The 21,848-nt window shown below is 37.9% G+C and overlaps 2 protein-coding genes across 2 annotated transcripts in view; one reads left to right on the top strand and one right to left on the bottom strand.

The window, feature by feature from the left end:
* Window positions 1–792: 792 nt before the first annotated feature.
* On the top strand, window positions 793–13,985 carry kif28p. The gene is made up of 27 exons (XM_015395122.1): window positions 793–885; window positions 2,133–2,324; window positions 2,475–2,525; window positions 2,601–2,753; window positions 2,958–2,993; window positions 3,126–3,245; window positions 4,391–4,498; window positions 5,371–5,525; window positions 5,607–5,718; window positions 7,225–7,292; window positions 7,398–7,540; window positions 7,614–7,735; window positions 7,891–7,981; window positions 9,361–9,421; window positions 9,588–9,711; window positions 9,834–9,969; window positions 10,050–10,168; window positions 10,245–10,352; window positions 10,453–10,545; window positions 10,759–10,899; window positions 10,967–11,037; window positions 11,112–11,246; window positions 11,317–11,483; window positions 11,783–11,877; window positions 12,829–12,961; window positions 13,059–13,195; window positions 13,663–13,985. Exons 1-27 carry the CDS (start codon window positions 808–810, stop codon window positions 13,819–13,821), a joined length of 3,108 nt encoding a protein of 1,035 aa, XP_015250608.1. The 5' UTR covers window positions 793–807; the 3' UTR covers window positions 13,822–13,985.
* A 128-nt stretch (window positions 13,986–14,113) lies between these two features.
* LOC107097819 (frizzled-3-like) overlaps window positions 14,114–21,848 on the bottom strand; it is a 35,740-nt gene continuing 28,005 nt past the window's right edge. Inside the window, exons 8-11 of the mRNA XM_015395123.1 lie at window positions 17,510–17,658; window positions 16,960–17,074; window positions 16,211–16,374; window positions 14,114–16,126 (exon numbers count right to left, since the gene is read on the bottom strand). Of these exons, the coding sequence (XP_015250609.1) occupies window positions 15,904–16,126; window positions 16,211–16,374; window positions 16,960–17,074; window positions 17,510–17,658 (651 nt within the window). The 3' untranslated portion in view covers window positions 14,114–15,903. The remainder of the gene's footprint in view (window positions 16,127–16,210; window positions 16,375–16,959; window positions 17,075–17,509; window positions 17,659–21,848) is intronic.

The raw sequence follows: 21,848 nt of genomic DNA, 5'->3' as shown, positions 1-21,848 counted from the left end.
AAAGGTTAATACGTTTCAAGCTTTACAATCAATACTCAAGATAAAGATGTGCTCAGGTATAAAATGTCTTAAATCTAGTCTAAAATTTACATTCTGTAAGTTTTTTTATACAGCAAGTAAACTGGAGTTTCTGCAAAGTTATGCAAAATCAGGAAATAAAATGGAACATGACAAAGGGGGACACCTGCTGGTCATTTTGTGCAAGTTTTGGGCTCATCTTTATATCAAGTCCAAAATAAAAGGTAATAAATATATAGATTAACTCAGTGATACATGGACGATTTTAAAGTTTTAAAATGGGTTTTAACACCCCTAACTACATTTGCTTATTTACAGCTAATTATACAGCCAGGAACTTAACTACTCCATAAAGCACATTATAAATTTTGAGAAGTTCAAATATTCCTAGTGATGAGTGAATCCAATCATCTGTTTAAGTAACTGGTCTGAAAGGTAGAAAGTAAACTGAACTGAGTTATAATGTGAAGCCTAAACGCTAGTCTAACAGTAGGTGTTCTCTTTTATAATTCATGTTGATAGATCAGGTGAAAGTAAAACCAGCACCAGCCTGCTCTACAACAAAAACAAATAGAAAAACAAAAGGTAAATATAATTTAGAACTGTTTTCTTACATTAAATATCCAATGGGTTCATTACTGATCAAGAATAAAACACAGTGTGCAGTTTAACTTTATCTCCACATGCAAGCTGTGTGATCCTGGCTGCCTACATGTTCCTGTGTAACTGATACAGCCTGTGATGCTCTGCTGCAGGGAGCTGATCTCTGTCCCTGTCTGATACAGCTGCATGATGAGGGCCAAGGCCTCAGACATGCTCAGGAAGGACTGCGTCAAAGTGGCGGTTAGAGTGCGCCCATTCAACAAGGTCAGTGTGCTTTCTTTTAGTTTCTATCTTCAGTATTGATGTTCCTGCATAGGTGTGTCTAAAGCCCCTATTTTCAGGTACTGTAAAGGAGGATGTTATTTAACTGAGAAATGGGCTATGAAAACATAGATAAGACTTTCATGGCACATATTCTAAGATATGTATTTTAACTATATTAAAACAAATTTCTTCTGCATCATGTAGAATAAAATATCTAACAAGGATAAGATATAAGGGCAAGGAAAAAAATCCTCATTAGGCAGCAGCCTAATGAGCAAATGCAGAACAGGTGTGACAGTGGGAGCAGGCAGGACAGGCAGAGAAATGATCCAAGTAGAAGGTAGGTTTGATAAAAGTTGAGAATATTAGATTTAGAAATGTTCGATTGAGCTATTTGACCATATTCTACTGTTTTTAGGAGATTTTGGAGGCCAGACCTGATTTCATTTTAAAATGAATATATGTTTGATGGACACACTTCTGTTCATTTAATAACAGCGGATATTGAAGCTAACTTGTTGGTCCATTGATAACTATAGGCTATATATATAAATTAGTAATTTCTCATAATTGTCTTTGTACAATACAGTGAAGTTATTTTTGCTGTTGGGTTATGTAAAATATTTTCCACTGTTTGCAGAATGAATTTAGCCTTATTCTATGAGATGCAGGCTGCAGTCCCTTTGAAGTATGTCTTTACCATCTTTGCATGTGCACAATCTTTTTCTGCCAAGTTTTTGTGAATTAACTTAAACTTGGTCCGATTAGTGGACAGTGTTATAACAGCTGTTTTAAAAATCTTGCCAAAAATACAAAGCGCTGCTATAGGTCTAATAGGCGTCAATAAAAACATACATCCTTTAATAAAAAAAACATTGTTTGTCTCGCTGCATATTGGTGCCATTTTTACCATTTATATCAACCCCTCTTGCTGTCACTTTGACCAGGCTCTTCGACTGTGCTAAAGAAGAGCTTTCACTTAGCATTATGCTGCCACTACCATGTTTTACTGTGGATAATTTGTTCTGACTGCATTGCTGTTTTTTTTCTACACACATACCACTTTGCGTATTGCAAAAAATGTTTACTTTAACTCTCATCTTACCAGAGCTGCTTCTTCAGAACCATTGTAAAGTTTTAAAGGCTTGAATATTTAAGGTCATCATATGATGAATTGGATGGTGTTCGGTTTATCACTGAAGCCACCTGTCTGAGTTTAAGATTTACATATTTTTCTTATATTTCAGAGAGAGAGGGATGCAGGCAGCCGTTGTGTTATCTCTCTGGTGTCAACCTCCATCAGCATCCAGGACCCTCGTGACTCCCACAACCGACGTTCTTTCTGCTTTGATTATGCCTACTGGTCCCACAGCGGCTTCACCAGAGACCACACTGGTCTCTTTGTTCCTGAAGAGCCAGGGGGACGATACGCTGACCAGGTGAGCTCCCAGGTGACCCGGTGGGACAGACAACCAATATTTACCAGACAGAGAAAAACATTTTGAGCAAAATTTTGGTTAAAAGGCCTTTAAAGTCAGGGTTGCATAGATGAGCATATGAATAATGGCAGCTAATCTTTGAAATCCTAGCAAAGTGTTTTCCAGGATCTTGGAGTGGGAATACTGGAGAACGCCCTGCAGGTAAGAACCTCTCACTCTTAGGTTACCTATAATGTCACTGGGCATAAATTGGCTTAATAAATCAACTCTTGAAAGGGCTACAACACCACACTGCTCGCATACGGACAGACTGGATCAGGGAAGAGTTACTCAATGGTGGGCCACGGGCCTAACAAAGGCCTGGTTCCTAAACTATGTGATCGACTGTTTGAGGCAATCAGAGAAAACCAAGAAAACAGAAAGTGTCAGGTAAGGCATTTAACAGGACATGGCTAGACTTACTGTCATGGTGGTTATATTACCCACAGATGTTGGTCTTCATCTCCTTTTCCTGTAAATCTGATACATGTTCCATGCTGACAGAGAAAATGGACAGTGTGGAATATAGTAGTGTTTAGCAGAAAAGAGAATAAACATGATTTAATTCTAAATCTTTTTTGATGTGTGCTTTAGGTCTTTTTTAGTATGCTGGAGATCTATAATGAGCAGGTAAATATGGGGCTTTTTGAAAAAGAAGTTACTGCTTTTTAAAGTTTACTGGCACTCTAGCTTTACTGTCAGTGGGGCTTTTGCTGCACTGACTGCAAAGCTTATTTTTCTCACGATCTTCTTTCTTTAAAGGTGGTCGACCTGTTATCTCGGGGGTCTCGCACTGCAGCCGGACTTAGAGTGAGGGAGGAGCTGCAAAGGGGCTTTTATGTTGAAGGTCTTCGTAAAATCCCCTGTGAAAATGCTCTGCAGGTAAAAGACAGTTTGTTCCTTAGTTTAGCTTGCAGATGATTAACATGTGGGATATTACTGAAGTTGAAGGGAAAAAAGTGTTAGGGTTACTAAGCCCCTTTACTCTGATTGGCCTAAACTAAAATCCATACCACCAACTGTCTTCAGAAGTCACTTCAATAATAAAACCTGTCTGCTACTGTAATGAGAGAAGCAACAAAAGGGGTCCTTTTTAACTCATGAGGAACTACAGAAACCCACGGCACCGTTGGTTACCAGGACAACTATTGATCCTCACATACAGTGTATGGTACTCTGATCAGAAGGGAACAAAATGTAACATTTTGATCTATATTAAGGATTTCCAACTCCAGTTCTGGAGCACAGGGTCCTCCATGTTTTAGATTTGTTCCTGCAGAGCTGTTCCACAAAATTTAGAAATCCAAGACTAGAGATAAAGTCAGATTGGAGCAAGCATTAACTGTTCATCTTTGCTTTATCTGTTTCACAAAGGCCAAGTCAGGCTCAACAAATGCAGCCTTGTCAAGCAATGTGTAAGTTATCAAGCTACATGCAGGTCTGCAGCTTTCTTCAAGAAGCTCTAAAGTCAATCGTAGATTCACCAAAGCGGCAAACAATAGTCCATTGTAAAAAATTGAAATCTTTTTTCTTAAAATAAGTGCAATTTGTCGTTCATTTAGGAGATAAGACTGTTTGCAGATGGAACAAGACAATTTACATTTAAAATAAATAAATAAATAGTGCATATTATCTAATTATCTTTTTTAAAGATTAAAAATACTTAATCCATTTGCAAACCATATTATTTACCCAATCAAATTAAGAGTAAATACACTTATTTTAAGAAAAATGTTACTATTATAACCTCTTATTTTGAATGAAAACTTTATTCTAAAATGCTTTCAAGCACCAGATATAATTTATCATTTTAGCTTTTGCAAATCCTGTTATTATTTATTCAAACATCACTGAATGACTGAAGAGAAAATGTAACATGACCCAAACTTGGAAGCACATCTAAGATTTAAATTTTGTGTTTCATTTAATTGTGATTATATTGCAAATGCATGTAAACATTGTCAACAAGCTCATTCAATTGGGTTGTTTCTAAGTTAGTTTTATAAATGAATCTGACTCCACTGTAGGTGGAGCAGTTGATGGAGCAGGGGACCAGGACCCGAACCACTGCTGCCACTCAAATGAACGCCAACAGCAGCCGTTCTCACATGCTCATTATTCTGCAGCTCAAACAGGTAAAACATTTTCATGCTTTAAAGAACCAATGAACAACCACTTTGAGAGGAAATGGTCTGAGCCGTTGATTTGATGTCTAAAATAACATTTAAGTCAGTTTGTTTCAGGTTTGTGTGTGCCAATTGGAGCAAACTGTACAAACCACCTCTAGTCTTAATGGACTAATCCATGTCCAGTTTTATCAAATTAAACTCAATTTATTCCAAACTAACAATATTAAATTATTTGATTCATATCCAGCTACATTTAATGGAAGTTTATCCTGTTTCTACTGTTCAGCCACTCAGCTGACTGTAATGCCATCTGGTAGAAAGCAGTGTTTTATAGAAACCCAGCCAATTACATTGTTCAATTAACACTAAGATAATCGCACATCCTGAAGACGCACAATATATTTTCAATTATTCCAGACTGACATTTATATGTAACATTTTTAACTAATTTTATTATAAAAGTTGGTGTCAATTTTTTTATTATCCTAATTGTTTCATTGCATTTCTCTTTGTTAAATTGTTACCTGTTTTTACTTTTACATAATTTTTGTTACTTTTTCTTGTCGTATGTCCAGTTTTTTTTTTTTTTGTTGTCCCAGCTACACTTTAAAATATAACAATCTCAATATTTTTTGTCAGGATAGGATTTCATTTTTTTTTTTTTTTTCTGATCGTCATGTGTTTAGGGCTTGCATTGTCTCCTTTTGCTTTTTAAATGTGAGAAAGTTTTAACTTTAAACTACCTAGAAGAGGTGATTACTTTTTATTCCTGTTTTTTTTTTCAAAATCGAGCCTTTGATAACATTAAATATTAGCCTTGTATTTCCCTTCTGTAACTTTTATTTATAATGGTTTTATGACTCGACTATCTTCATTAGATCTTTTCCAAGGAATGCATCACGAAGCAGTCCAACATCAACCTGGTGGACCTGGCTGGCAGCGAGCGCCAACGATCCTCCGGCTCTGAAGCAGACAGACTCAAAGAGGGAACAGCCATAAACCTGAGCCTAACCACTCTGGGCAACGTCATCAGGTTGACTATTTCTTTGGGTTTCCTTTTTCTCTCATGTTGCAGAATCTGTCCGTTTTCTCCACATTCTTTTTCACCCTGCAGCGCCCTAGCAGATGTTGCTGTGGGAAAAAAGGCGGTCCACATTCCCTACAGAGACTCGGTTCTCACCAAGTTGCTGCAGTCTGCACTGGGGGGAAACAGTCGAACTGTCATGGTAAACTAAACACTCAGAGATATTGATATGAGAGAGAGTTGGTCGACATGAGATGTCCAAAACTACAGTTAGAGTTGTCAAAATTAATGATTTATTTAAAATAAGAAATATTACATTTTTTTGTTCGATCCCCTTCAATACCCTGAAAATAAACCTTATTCTGTGAAGGCCTCAGAGGTTAGTTGAAGAACATCAGTGATCAAACAGCATCAGGAAAAGCAAAGAACACATTAGACATGGTCAGGGGATGAAGTTTTTGAGGACAGTTAGGTTATAAAACTATATCTGAAGCTGTTAAAGTCTCACAGCACTGACCTAATTGCTCTGAAAAACAAAAAGAACCCCTAAAGCCACAGCCGTCCATTAAAATGACAGGCCAGACAAAAGGAAAACTCCTCGACCAGAGTTTCAGCTCTGAGGCGGCTTGTGGAAACTCAAAGAGCTGCAGAGACCAACGGCTCACTCTGGAGAATCTAATAAAGCAAACACTATTGATCACGCTCCACATATCTGTCCTTTACAGAACTATTAAAAAGTATAGCCACTAATGCAGGAAGGCCTTAAATATCCTGTTGGCATCTTGCCACAAACAGTCTAGAGGATGCAAATACATATGGTGGTTCAGTTAGATGAAACAAGCCCTGAACTTCTACATCCAAAATACTGAAGAGAAACTAACACTGATTATCATTCTGAACACAACATATCCACAATAAAGCATTGTGGGGGCAGAATCATGCTGTGGGCTTACACGTTTTTGGAGTGAGTTATGTACAAAATAATGACTGGAGGTAAACCTGTTGGAGCAGAGGTGGCCAATTCCAGTTCCTAAAGTCCAGTATCCTGCAACTTTTAGAAATATCCTCGGTTCAACAGCTGAATCGAATGGCTGAATTACCTCCTCAGTATGCAGTGAGTTCTCAATCATCTTATTACTTGATTCAGATGCATTGAACCAAAAGCTGCAGGATGCCGGCCGCAGGAACTGGAGCTGAGTTACAAGTTGTGAAATTAATTTCTGTATTCTTGATGTAAATTTTAAAGGGTCACATAATGTATAGTAATGTAGCCTAATAAAATGGACAATTGCTTCCGAGTAAAAAGAAATGTAGGGCTGCTCAGGAGCGCAGAGAGTAGGACCCGGGTCTTTCTGCATGGAGTTTGCATGTTCTCCCTGAGCATGCGTGGGTTCTCTCTGGGTAGTCTGGCTTCCTCCCACAATCCAAAAACATGACTGTTAGGTTAATTGGCTTCTCTAAATTCTCCTTAGGTCTATCACATTAACCATCATTAGAGAACCCTGCTCTATACTGTTGGACCAGAAGACATTAATAGAAATGCCCTCCACACTTTAAAATCTTTTTGGGAAAAAATAAAAACAATTTTCGTTGTAATTCAGTTATCCGTTTTTTTTATTTTTTATTTTTTTGACAGTTGTAAAAATGCACTAGTGTGAATACTTATGCAAAAAAATGTGATAAACTGATTTGCAAAATGTATTTCAAGATCGCCACTCTAAGTCCTGCAGATATCTGCTATGAGGAGTCTCTCTCTACCCTGCGCTATGCTGAAAGGTACATTAATCATTTAGAATTTGATTGGAAATTAAGATTTGTTTGGAAATCAAGATGAATGGTTCTTGTTTGTAACACACTGACATATTAACATCTATTCTTCAGGGCAAAGCGTATCCAAAACAGGGCAGTGGTGAATGAGAGCCCCACTGAACGCCTTGTTAAAGAGCTAAAGGCTGAGAATGCCAGACTGATGCAGAAACTGAGCCGCATGGAGCAGGAAGGGCGCAGAGCCAGTGACGAATCCAGTAAGAATCGGAGCACCATTCACCTGGTATAGGCCATGGTTGGTGGTCCCATTTATTATTTAGCTGTTTCCAGAGGAACTTCGTCAGCTGTTGACCCAGAACGAGCTCCAGATCAGAGCTATCCAGACCCTTTGGGAACAGCACCTGCAAGAGGCGCTCAAAGACTGGGAGCAGCAGTATGCCAGTATTACACAGGTGCAAACACAGTTTCTAAGGAGCTGTGAAATAAATACATTTGGAGGATAGAAATGGGCTTTTAGTGATTATTATCATCTTAGGCAAAAATGATTCATTGTTTTAATGATCCTTTCTCTTTCTTTCTTTCTTTGTGTTCTTGTCTCTGACACCAGGAGAGGAGGATGATGCAGACGTATCCCTACATCCTCAACATCAATGAGGACGCGCAGCTGTCAGGGGTGGTAAAGCTTTTTATTCAGGAAGGTTGGTCTTTTCTTTTAAATATAAGATGTACTCTGCCTTATATGATATGTTATTTAGGTCAAACACCACCCAATCCTTTATAGAGCAGCCAAAATGTTTTGTAATCTGTCCTTTTACTAACAGTCAGTGCACGACTGTATGTACAGATATGATGTATAAACGGATCTTATTCCAATGTTCATCAGGACTCTGGCAGCAGCATTACTGATGAGCCTGAGGAAAACAAAAAAGTAACGGGTGAAGGGATCATGCAAATATATAATGTTGAAAAATAATATTCTTTAGTAAATCTGAAATTTGTCTTGCATCATCATTAAAATTGAAATTATACACTAAAATGAGCAGACGGGGGTGCTGCTATGGCATGGAGGTAGAGCACATGACCCATGTGTTCGAGTCCTGGCCCTGTGACCTTTGTCGAATGTCTCTCCCTTGTCTTTTAACCCACTTTTCTGTCTCCATACTTTAGAAAAAAACAAAATAAAGGCCACTAGAACCTAAAAGTAATCTAAAATGAGCAGACAATTTCAAGATGATTTATGTTCCATGTGCAGTTCTAGGATTACCTGATTTACAACGCCGTTTTTCATAAAGCAGCACCTAATGGACTTCTTCATTATGGGCAGTTTTTATGACCATCAATCATTTTTACATGTCTATCATTCTTTCTATTCATTAACACAGCGTTAGGTACAGGGTTTTCTAGTGCATCGAGGGCAGTTAGTAAAACTGCATCATCAATTTTTTATTTATTGATTATAATATATTTTTACAGCAGTTATTGGTGTAAAGTCTGAACAAGAGTCAAATCTACACATCTAAGGGGAGCCCCAGTATTAGTTTCCATTACAGATAATAGTTTTTCTTTTCTAATCTAAATTACCAGAAGTAGATGCACATAGTTTAATTTTTTCTTCTTTTAGAAGAGGTCTTGGTTATTGCAATATTTAAGCTTGGATTGGGCTGATTTAATTTCAAGTAGTTCATGTTAATTTTAACATTTTACTCTGTGTTCCGAGCTACTAGAAATAAGTTTCTCCCTTCTGACCTTTATAGTTTGAGTCTAGCTTCACCTGGATCATTAACCTTGCATGATGACCTCTGTCTGATCTTCAGTAAACTGGAGCCAACACTGAACAATTGTATCCTGGAGATCCTTAAGTTTAAACTGTAAGGAACTTTAGCCATGTAGGGACAGAAATATAAAGTCTTGTATTGCAAAAGATGATGTAATTTACCTTAAAGTGGAGGATGGATACGAAGAAACATCACATGGCAAATTACACAAAGAGGCTATGTGTCCCTTTTAAATAAGGATAATAAACCAGAGGAGAGGTTTAAACAAAAATAGTAGGTTGAAACTCTTGTTGTTGTTCCAGGCGAGTGGGACATCGGGCTTTGTGACTCCTCCCCCAGATCAATTTCTATCAAGGGCTTAGGGTAAGTTTTTGTTTTTATCAGTCTGGGATAAAAAAAAAAAAAACAGAAACCAGCAAGCTGAGATGGGTAGAGTGACACGAGAGATGGATGATTTTAAATGTGATAAAAAAAAATAAAAAAAAAAACACCAAAAAATAGATCACAATGATATGTGTTTATGTGCTAGGATCCAGGAGCGTCATGCTGTATTCAGGAACGAACAGCGGAGGGTAACGCTGACTCCACTGATGGGGTCAAAAGTTATCATCAATGGAAACTCTGTGTACGAGGCGACTGAGCTGCAACACTTGGTTTGCATTTGTTCACATTTATTATTCATCTGTGGTGGATATTAGATATAACGATATAAGAAACTTTCTACAAAATGGATCAAATCTGAAAGGTTGACATTATTCCCAATCATTTCTTTTAGGACCGTCTCATTCTGGGTTCTAACTCTACTTACCTGTTCATCGGTTATCCTTCTGAGAGGGGTGGGGAGGACTGGAGTCGCTATGATTATGATTACTTCCAGTCAGAGCTGGCTGCTGCAGAAGGCATTCATCTGGGTAGGTAACAGGATCACTCTTTAGATTTAAATGTATTGTTTTTCTATGTGGAACATTTTTGTTTTTTAATCTTTGTAAAGGTGATTCCACCGCTGGTTGTAGCCAGGCAGATCCCAGTCTGTTAGCGGTCTTCTATGACTACATTAAGCTGATGCCCATGGTGGCTGAGGCCAATCAGATGAGCCAGGAGCTGAGTAAGGTAACTTGTAGACCCCTGCTGTCACTCTTCACACTCCCATACATCAGTAATTGTTAATGGATTTATCAATTTATAGGGGGTGGAATTTAAGCTTGAAATAAAAAATCTGGCCCTGTCGGACTCTAGAGGTCACGATCTGCAGAAAGATATTGTTGTCAGAGTGACCTCAGCAGGAAGCAAACAGGTAGCGTTTCCTCTCCGTTCTCTGAGTACACTGGTAAAAGTTTTTTTTTTTTGGTTGCTGAAAAACTTTTCTGAATGGTTTGACTTCTTATGTTTTGCAGGTCTGGATGTGGTCAAAAGCCAAGTTTGTTAACCGCAAGTTTCTAATGGAGGAGGTCTATCAGCAGTTCAAGGCTGCGCAGCATGAGGACAATGTGTGTTTGCAGATAACATTAACATGTTTCTCACAATACAGAGATGTTTCTTTTGACTTAAGCATAAAACTGTGCATAGGCAACACATTTAATGGAAGGTGACAAATCAGGAGAGAAAATAATATTTATAAAAATATGTGCACAAGCATCTATTTAAATTTTTGAGCAGTTACTCAACTTTTACCATGAGGCTTCTGTGTTTGCTGGTGTTAGAGAGCAGAGGATCCTCCAGCGGTTGTGGTACCCAGAGATAAAGACCCATTTTGGGATCCAGTTGAGCCTGTGCTTTTGGGAACTGCTCACCTCTGGCTTCAGTCTTTGGCCTTCCGCATTCCTCTGGAAGAGCAACTGGAGGTACTCACGTTTGCTTCATACAAATGTATAGAACAGTCTGTGTCATTGAATCCAACTGTGTTTGCAGGTGTTGGGCTCAGAGGGAACAGAGGAGGCCATTCTACAAGCTCAGCTCGTCCCATGTACCTCCTCTGCACAGTATGACGCAAACACAAACATACTTTTATAATAGAGCACACAGGAAGGTGTTTCTAAGGAATGCTACTTTCCAGTCCGCTGGGAGAGGACAACATCCTGATTGACCCGTCTGAAATATTGGGACGACGGCTGGACTTTCAACTGGTCCTGGAGCAGTGCTGTGGGGTTCGCTGGATCAGGGAGGCCCGGAATCGTGGGATCCAAATTGGGTGAGGCTAAAGGAAATATGTAAAGCATCATGAGGGCCCAGACATCTCTTAATTTTCTCCTCTGTGTTAGTTACAGGGTGTTTGATTGCAGTGAGCCACTCTACACTCCAGCTGTGTGGCATAACATCAACCCTCTGTTAGATCATAGGGTTCAATTCACCTCCCTCCAAACATCCCAACATCTGCTGGACTACCTGCAAAGCAGTGCTGTGGTGCTTGAGCTCTGGGGTCTACAAGGTAAGAAAGGAAAAGGATTGCAGCATTAAATTGGCCATAATGAAGTACCATGCACACTGTATGACACACACAATTTCTTAAAGGGTTTTTGAAAAAGTTGTATTGAATAAAATTAATTGGCAGCTATACCACAAGATGGCTGCTAATAGGAGAATGGAAAAGTTCTTTAAATAAGATTTACTGTAAAAAATTATAGATAAAAATGTTTATGAATTATTTATTTTTGTATTGATCTATGCATTATCCTGTATATGAATATATCATAAAAACTGCTATACTGCATTGTTTTCCTATCTTAGAGGGTTGTAATCCTTTGAATTCATCACTGGAAGCTGTGAGAATGACTACAGAGGGCTTCTTCATCCTCGACGTGTTGAGTCCACCAGAAGCTGCAGTAAGTTTGACATTAAATGATCTCATAAATGCTTTGGGGCAAAATGTTGATTTAGATTACATTTTGTTTTTTTTACTTTTTGTATGCTTGCAACAGCAAAAACATGCCTGTATGTTTCCATATTTCTTGTTTTAGCTCCTTTAAACACTTAGTAATTTAGTTACAGACTCAAATTCTTATATTGAGCGAAGACAAAATAAAATGAAAATAATTTAAAAAACTGAAAGTAGAAAAAACTAACCGAAACTACTAGTATTTTCTCTGATAATTGTCCCTTAACCTGTCCCATCTAACCTATCTAGATCTACCAACCTTTTTAGACAGGTTCATTTTATTTGATCCACATTGGAGAGTTTTTGAGTCCAGGCATTTTGGGGAACCTGGTGCCTTTTGGATCAATGTCCTTCTGCAAGACTTAAACCCTTTTAGCTTAAGAGAATACTTCCTCACAATTTTCCATTTTTTCACATTTATGGTTTTATTCACCCATTTTCTGACATTTGAATGTCATCTTGATGTTTTTCTTGAATGCCGTTTGTTTCACATCTGCTGCCAACTCGCATGAAAAAAAACATCTCTTCTAAATAATCATTAATTTGTTCAACCTCCGTTCCTAAATTATTTTAGATTGGGGCTTTTTCAGATTGTTAAGCCTCCTCCATGTTTACTTGAACATTATTTATACAATTTTAAAGTGGCAATAATCTGGCCTGACTGCTGGTTTACTTGTTGAATAATGGTTTCTGTGGCTCAGAAACTTTTAGCCTTAGTTTTATTTGAATGAAATTTAACCCAAACTTTTACAATTTTACACAAAGCACTACATTTGGTCGGATACATTTTTTTCCCCTTGTGATATAAAATTGTCTGATTTGAAAAAATATAGGAATAATTGGGAAAGCGAAAATCGAGGCCTACAAATCCACTCTAATACTGCTTTTAATGCTGCAGCTATATGACTTTGCTGAGCTCAGCTGTTCAGTCAGAGCTCTTCAACAGGACGTGAATAAACTAAAGAGTCTTAATAAATCACTAAGGAAAGAAAATCAGAGTTTGAAAGAACAACTCAACACAGCCAGGAATGGTAAGTCAGAAATGCACAAGAAACACACTTTTTGTTGTTTACGATCTGCAGTGTTTCCTGAAGGCATACAGTGCATGTTTTCTTTCTCTGGGTTTAGGAGGAATGGAGAATGTACGTGGTCGCTCTCTGCGTCCCAGCTGTGATGCAGAGTTTGCACGCGCCCTGAAAGTTTTCTACCACAGTATGACTTCTGTTAAGGGTCATCTGCAGCGCCTGCGCAGACACAGACCCAGTGTATGTACACACATCTTTTAACTGAAATGCATGAATAAAACTGTTGACGGTTGTTCAAACTATACGCTGTTTTGCAAAGGATGTAGGGATTGTCCTGCGATTGTTGGGTTCCTGGTTCGAACCTTAGCTCGATCCATCAATCATTGGGTCCCAAAGCAAGATACTTCCCCTCTTATTACCTACTGATGGTGGTCAGAGGCCCTGATGGCGTCAGTGTATGGAAGCCTAATTTCTGTTAGTGAGCCCCAGGGCAGCTTCACCATCAATGTGTGTGAATGACTGAACTTTGGGAGCTCAGCACAGACTTCAAAGGGCGCTTTACAAGTACAGCCCATTTATCACTTCAACTGATGTTGCATATTTTGCTCTTCTTGTGTTTTCATGTTTGCAATTAAATTGCCTTTTTTGTGCTGTGCTGTTTGGCTGTGTTCATTTTTTTATAAACTGATGTTGCATTTGCCCTCTAGGAGGAGTCAGACCTGCTTGGACTCAGGCTGTTTATGGACGAGCAGTGTCGTCTGCTGAGAGACTTCTCAGAGCTGCTGGAGGAGAGTGTCTCTAAGCTCAAACAAGACGTTGCTGCCATTGTACGTCGCAAAAGAGAACGTTCAGGCATTTGGTCCTAGCTTTGCTTTCTGTTGATTTAAAAGGATATTCAAACTGTAAGTACCAGTTATCTTTACCTCCCAGCACAATTGAGGTTCCTAATCAAAGTATTGTTGTTCAGTCACATGCAGATATGATTCTAAAAGTGTTGAGATGTCAATCATGACACAGAAAATATTCAAGTCTTAAATGTTTATTAGACTGCATGAAAAAGCTTTATCAGTACAGCTGCAAATAAATTAAGTATTAAAAATCACAATGAACATTTTTACCCTCAGAGTTTTAAGCTATTTTAGTTCTGAGCTTTTTTTCCCTCATGCTTCACTGTTAGTGGTTTATAAAGACAGACCTGTGTGAATGTTTTTTTTTTTCTCCCCTCGAATAAAAATGTCCCATGTTGAGGAAAGCACTCTGGTTATGCATGTAAGCAGTTATGGTAAAGTACAGACAATTGCTGTAGGTCCAAAAAATGTAAATAGGAGCAGAAACGGAAGGCAGATCAGTCATCATACAGGAAATCTATGTACAAAGTAGATGAAGGCAGATCAGCAGACTGGGCCCATTTGTTGAACAGCAATCTCAGAATTTGCTCAGTCTTGATTCTTATGTTTTTAATTGCTGCTAGTGATAGAAATGGAGTACACAAAGACGATCAGAGGCAGATGTACGTTAGGTGTTTGAACTAAAGAGGTAGACTTAAACCACAAAGCGAGCGGTCACAATTTACTGTGTCTGAGCACTTCTTCTCTTAGGAGAAAGCACCCAATGATGTGAATACAGAACAAGAGAAGGCTGAAGGTAAAGGTGAGGTAGGTTAAAGGTCAAAGGATAAGGAGTTAAACTGTAAAACCAATATTTACAGGTTCTTTGTTAGATTTACAAGCAGAAGATAAAATGTCAGAGCCAGTAAAATGTAATGAATGTTCCTCTGCCAATTATCTACACCCATTGAGGCAGGCCTGAAGGCAAACATGTACAGGGTTGAATATTACAACACTCCTAAAGATCTAGTCCTATACCTGTCAGTCTTGTACTCAGCATGGTTTTTTTCTAAATTAAATCAACTATTTTTAGACGAGTGAAGGCTTTTTTTTTTTTAGGTAGATTTCAGTCCGATCCTTTTAAGGTCCGCAATTTTTCACATTCATTTAAAATAAATTCACTGAATTTATAGTAGGTATTTCAGAGTTAAATGATTGAAGCATAAGCAGCACATCACCAGTTTGCACTGGTACTTCTACATTTTCTCCTGCTCATTGGCAGTCAGAAATGTCTCTAAGGAATTCATCTGGTTACCACCAGTGATAGTTTGAGAACCCATCTTTGTTCTGGGTCGTCCAAGTCCTTTTTTGTTAAACTGTCCAGCTAGTTTCAGATGCATCCTCTATCAAAACAACTGAATTTCCTAATTGGCATTCAGCTTTACAGAGGTTTGTTGAGCCATTCATTTGGTGCAGCTCTAGTGGAGAATGGATTCATCTAGAAGCTGCAGGTTAGCAGCTCTCAATGACTGGACTTTAACTCCCCCTGGTTTAAATAGATCTTATTTCCAACATCTGTTATAATTCAAATCCCATGAAAGTTGTGCACAGACATTAGCTCACTTTTTGATAATTTCAAGGAAAACATTTTCAGTCCATGTGTCCCTCTACACATGCAGTGTTGATGGTATAACAAAAATATATTAAAGAAAGAAGAGGTCCATGTTTACCTAAGAAGCCACACAGAGATGAGAATAGCTGAAGTCCAAAAACAAGCCACCTTTGTGACACATCTTACCAAGTAGACAGTTTCAGATAGTTACAAAAGCAAACTCAGCAGTTACAAATTTCACATCAGTCCTATGGGATTAGGATTCTGACAGTGCAATGGCCTTTCTCCTGACTACATTAACCCAGTTCTCTGTTCAGTGCAAGTTCTCGTCTTCCACAATTTTCCCCGAACACCTAAAATGATAACGGGTCTAAAGGTCGTGGATTGGTTCTAGTGAAACTGAAGTCATCCCATATCACCCCTCTGTGCTTTGAGCCCAAATACCATGAATGGGGTGGTTAATCCTTTCCTGAGAGCTTTCTTTCAGTATTCCTCTGTTGAAGGACCCTTCAGGCATTGGTTCCATCCTTCTCAGCAGCTTGGCCATCACTACCCATGGTTCCATGGGTGATGAGGGTCGGCGAAGCCTCTGATATATCCCTCTGGCTGCTGTGCCTCGAGTAGCTGTCCATCTTATGCAGGCTGCTGTGAGTGGAGAGTGGATGGTCGAGCCGGGGCATGCTGCCATGGAGATTACGGTCCGGTGTACCACGGTGAGCTAAAGAATCACTCCTAAGAGATGTAGAGATTCACAGGAGTGAGGACAGAAGCAAGGCGCTGAGGGAGTGATGCGGTAGCTCGAATTTTCTGATCTACCTGTCATCTCGAGTGCGGCGCAGGCTGCCGTGGTAGCTGGCCTTGCTGTGAACACTGCTGGGCTTGCTTCTGGTTGATGTGGGGTGTCCATGGTGAGTCCTAATTGGTTCATCCAGATCTTCTAGAGCTGCCAAGTGGGTGGAGGATGCATGGGTGGAGGTGCCCTGCAGAAAATTTCATACATTGTCTAAAATAAGCATGATCGAAATTACATTTAAATCAGTACATCTTTAAACTCCACTGATTTCAGTTAACGGCAATGAAATTTACAATTATTAGCATTTTCTCGTGAAGTGCTCCATTACTATCTAGACATGTAAGCCAAATATTATCTTTTAACCCTTGACGTGAAGCATAATAGATTTTACAGAAGACTTGGAGATGTTTGTGACATGTCTGACCTCTAAGAAAGCTTCTGATGTGGTCCCTAAATACTAACTTCTAAATGAGGGATTGCATTTGAATCAATGAGTCGATGCAATCAACTGGTTTTCCTTAGATAAAAAAAACTTTGAATCGATTTGACTGTATGATCTGGTTGAACTGTAAAGTGCTTTGAGATGAGCTGTGTTGTGAATTGGCTCTATATAAATAAACTGAATTGAATTAAATCCTCAGTGTCCTGTTTGAATATCTGAAAAATCCAACGTAGATTTGTTAATGTGTGTCCTGAAGTCTGTGACCATACTGTGTTTAACAGTTTCAGCTTCTTCCTGCAGCCTGACAGAGACTGCAGACTACAGTCCTACCTGAGTAGAGGTCCCTCTTGACTTCCTTATGATGGGGGTGTTTGGTTCCCGCAGTAGAGACTGAGCAAAGTCTGGCTGCTCCTGCAGAACCTGACGGGACTCATTCACCCCACTGCTGCAGAGAGACCAGACAGGAGGATGTGTTTATTTCTATTAATCCTTAGGACCATAGAAATGTGTGGAGGATAAAAATAAAAAACGGATAGTGAAGTTAGATGTATGGGAATAAACACAGAGAACATTTCTCCAGGTTTAAAAGAGTATTTTTATGTAAGAATCTAATCAATATAATAGTTTTTCTATATCCTAACAATGTACTGTGACCATCAAATCCTATACGAGTAAAGCCTCCACTCCTATCCACTGATAAACGCTCCTATTTTAACAAACATCTCATTTCATCCATTTTCTAAATTTAACCCAAATTCTGCTGAATAGAAAAAAAAATGTTTTTACTAAACAATTTTACATATTTGTAGCACATGTCTTCAAAAGTTGCATTTAGGTGATAATATGGAGAATTATAAACGTGAACCTTCAGACTACTTACTCTTTGCGCCTGCGTCCATGCAGGAAGTTGGCCCATTCAAAGCATGTCTTTTTACTGCCGACCCAGAAAACCGAGGGAATCCCAACTACCAACATCATCAAGTATTTGATGAGAAACAGAACCATAGCTGGTTTGCTGGTCTCCTCAACCTGCAGGGGTGAAAATATTAAACCATTAGCTCCTAAATGAGACCTTCAGCTTTGTAGAGACAGGGGTGTTCAATCATAAAGCATTTGTCAAGTTGATTATTTTCTCAAGGTTTCTCAAGACCTGGGAACCTGAATGCCACTGAAACAAGAGACCAAGATGACCAAAGTATTAAGCCCTGACATTTGTTTTGATCCTAGTCAGTCATTCAGGATGATTGAAGACGAGCACAAATCCAAGTAAAACCCCACCTGCTCCAACAGCTGAACTTCAAACTGCTTTAACAGCAGCTTCTTTTATCTTTACAGAATGAGAATTTAGCCACAGCTCCCTGTAGAGGGCAGGATTTTATTAGATCCAACCTTCTGCTTTGCAGATCTATTTATTACATAGAAATTCCAGAAAATTATTTGAACTTTCCCTTTTTTTTTTCCTCTCACTTCACTGAAACATCTGGATATCGTGATAGCTTTTCTCAACAGATTTAAATTTAACTTTTACTCAATTGTTAGGAGCTAAAAATCAAAACATCGTATAGAGCAAATGTGATTTTTAGACCTATTTGTTTTTAAATGGTGAGCTGTTGAGATCTTTAACATTTCATGATGCTTTTCCCTTCATGATATACATAAACTCCTAAAGAGAGGATGTCTTCAGGCAGCACCAGATATTTCTTGCTTACTGGAACTAGAGCAACTGAAAAATATTCATTGGAACATTTTGTTATTAAAATATATCTCAGATTGCTTAGAGTATAGAAGAAAGCACAAGCTGTTGCCATCAAATAAGCAAGAAACAGAAACATGATAGATTGGCTTTAAAATAAGATTATCTGAGCAAGATTTAAAACGGCAAAAGTAAAGAACGTCCCCATCTTTATCCTTCCTTCAACTGAACTTAATATAAATTTGTATTCATCAAAATGAGAACTAAAAAAACACGTATTGTTTTAAGAGGTTTGCAACAGAACGGACGACAAATCTAATTCAGGTACTTTAATAGAGATGGATCCACCTGAAAATCAAGGAATTACAAGATTATTCAAATTTTAGCATGGAAGTGTGTAAACTTTTTAAACATTTGAACTGAACTCAAAATGCGTCAACATCCAATTTCCTTTGAGGGATTTCTAGACTAAAAATAGATTATTCCTGCATTTATGGAGTTAAAAAATAAATTCAGACTTCAGTATTTAACCTGCTGACCACCAATACCAGCTGATCAAAGCAAAATGACAGAATTTATCTGGCTGACTGATTAGTGCATTTCCTAATTCAAACAAAGACTGCTCTTTGTTCACATTGTTAGACTTTGGAAAATAAACCTGGAAATGAGCCAAAAGTAAATCCTACAGTTTAGAGTTATGTAACAAAGAAAATGTAATCACAGGAGGAGCTCGTGCATTAAAGACCTCTGGCCTCATTATCTCAACACACAAAAAGAAACTCAGGATATTTTCTATTTTAAAACCTAAAATAAAAAAAGATTTTATATATATATATATATATATATATATATATATATATATATATATATATATATATATATATATATATAAATAAAACATCAATAAAACATAATATCCAATTTTTCAAAGGCAAAACAATTCGGTCCATCAATAAATCTTTGCACATGTGAGCTACTTTAGGGGAAGGTTGAATGACACCCAGATATGAGGGAATAGCACAGCTAAAACAGCAAGAAGCATGAGGTCACAAACTCACTAGTAAGATAAGCATTTGCACCTGCCTCCATGTGCTCATGTGGCTCATCATTTGGAGGCCAACACTTGTGTAATGTAATTTAAAATGTGCACAATCTGGGGGGTGGGGGGGCATTTTTCTGGTCAATAATTTAGCAGCAGACAGTATAAAAACACTGCCCTCCTACTGCTCTTCATAAGCGCTACAAAGCCCTCATAGACAACAGCCAGCAGAGCATGACTGAGAAAGTCTGAAAGAAAGAGACACCAGCTGAGAAGGGAGGAGAAGGGAAGAAGGGGGAGACCTGAAAATGGGAAAAACAACTGAAAGGGTGTAAGACAAGGAGACAAAGAAGGCTGGAGTAAAACAAAGATTGTAGTTTTTGGGGAGAGTCGGTCTAGAGAGCTGAATTAGGTGAGCTAATGATGCGTACAGCACTCCTGACTCCTCCGCAAATATCTCCTCACTCAGCCGCACACACTCTCACCTACCAGGGTCTGTTAATCACAGCAGCGCCCACACAGACCTCTGACTCAATGACTAGCTTAGAATAGCACAATTCACTTTTGAGTCTAAATTGGGGATAACACTGTAATGGTTTTGAAAAAAAATAAAAGATAAAAAAATAGCTGCATGGGCAGGTGGAAGAGAAAACATCTTGGTTTTCACATAGAGATTTAAAATAAAATACAGCAATGCTCTCCCTAACATGGTTATTTTGACTTCAGCATGAAATCTAGCATAAACGTCTAAATTCAATAATAGGTGTTTAAGTGCCTCTTTAACCGATCGCAGTACTCCTGTCTTTTTCTCCATCTGGAAATATTTCCAAATAAGTACATTTTTATTTAAAACTAAGGCTAAATGCTTCTAAGCCACAGAAACTGTAAAAAACGCCATTAAACAAGTAAACCAGATGTCACAGCTACAGGTAAAGAAGATTCATCAGTTAACACTCACACAAAATAATAAAACTTTAATATAATTTGACACCTGTAGCCTGATGTTAGGCTTTATTAGGGGACATAGCATTTTGAGACTTTTGCTGAATATTATAACTGTATCCGGACCTTTTTTTAGTATCAAATGTTCATGTAACACAATAGACAAAGTATTATGTCTTTTTGTATGACTAGTATTTCAGACATATCCTACATATTGCATGTAGAGTTCTTTGCAGCGGCAATACTATAAACACCGCAAATAAAATGACAGATGCTGTGCAATAAATGGTGTTGCTCAAGATTTCAGAGTTTTATTAAAGGACATTTCTTTTTGAAACATTGGGATTTTATTTTCTGCTGCATTTTTCCCCTTTAGCAAAATGGGACTTTTGCAGCCTTGTTTTTAGATTCCATCTTTAAAACTGGTGGATGTGCTGACTTCCCTCTGCATCCCTCAGGGTCATAACAGCAGATCATCTTCCTTAGTTATTTCCTCTGCATTTACGGCACTCATATCTCCTTCTAGACTTGTAAATAGACTTTCTATACCTTAAATTTCATAGTACATTATACACAACCAAACTTAATAATCAATCTTGGTCAAAGTTTTTGCTTTGGTAAGTATTTAATCCATAGCAGCCAAAAGTAGTTCATATATCCCATATTTGTGTTTTGTCACAAATTCATAGAGGAACTTTTTTTTATTCAGTATTAAACTGCGACGACTGACAGCTGCTATAATCTCTGGTTTTAACAGGATGATGAAGGAGCATATGTATTGCATAAATATCTAAGATTTTAAAGTTCATTATACAAATATTTTGCTTTAAAATTAAGGAGAATTAACACAAGAGGTCCAGAATATCAGATAGAATATCAGATATTAGATACCAGAGTATCTAACTTTGCAAAGATCTAAAAAATGTTTTTTTCTAAATACCAGTCTTTATACACAACTAATAGCACGTGTGCATTTTGGGCATCTTGTTTTAAGACCAAATAATCTGCGTCTGTTGTGGTAGTCAGGTTATCTTGCATCTCTTTAGTTTGTAAGTGTAAATTACAATGATTTTCTTTTTTAACAACTGAGGAGTCGTTTAACAACGATTACTGCCTCTAAAGGCAGGAATTATCCATTAGACTGAATTTTGGACCTTAATATTTCACATAAAGTTAACTGAAAAACGCCTTTTTAGTTTTTGCTTTTTTGTACCACTTGACTGTTTTTAGATCAACAAAGACATTTAATGATAGATTAAGTTAATCAAAGTAAATACAATAATTCCTTATTCATTAAGAAAAAGAAGAAACTAACACCAATCATCCCCTACAGGGAAACTAAATACCCTCTTTTTGAAATCACAAATACATTTAATACATTTTTTTATAAAGCCAAACCCACACTAGATTACAATAAACAACATGTAATGGTTAAAAAAAACTGGCTTCCATCAGTCTTGAATTACTTATCAAGCAATTTCGGAGACTTTGAGGCCCCGTCCACACGAAGTCAAAACGAACACGAAACGCTGATATTTTCCAAAA

This window comes from Cyprinodon variegatus, unplaced genomic scaffold, assembly GCF_000732505.1.
Source record: "Cyprinodon variegatus isolate N-32 unplaced genomic scaffold, C_variegatus-1.0 Scaffold726, whole genome shotgun sequence".
NCBI lineage: Eukaryota > Metazoa > Chordata > Actinopteri > Cyprinodontiformes > Cyprinodontidae > Cyprinodon > Cyprinodon variegatus.
Note: the sequence above shows the minus strand (reverse complement) of the source record. Positions and strands in the feature narration are given on the sequence as shown.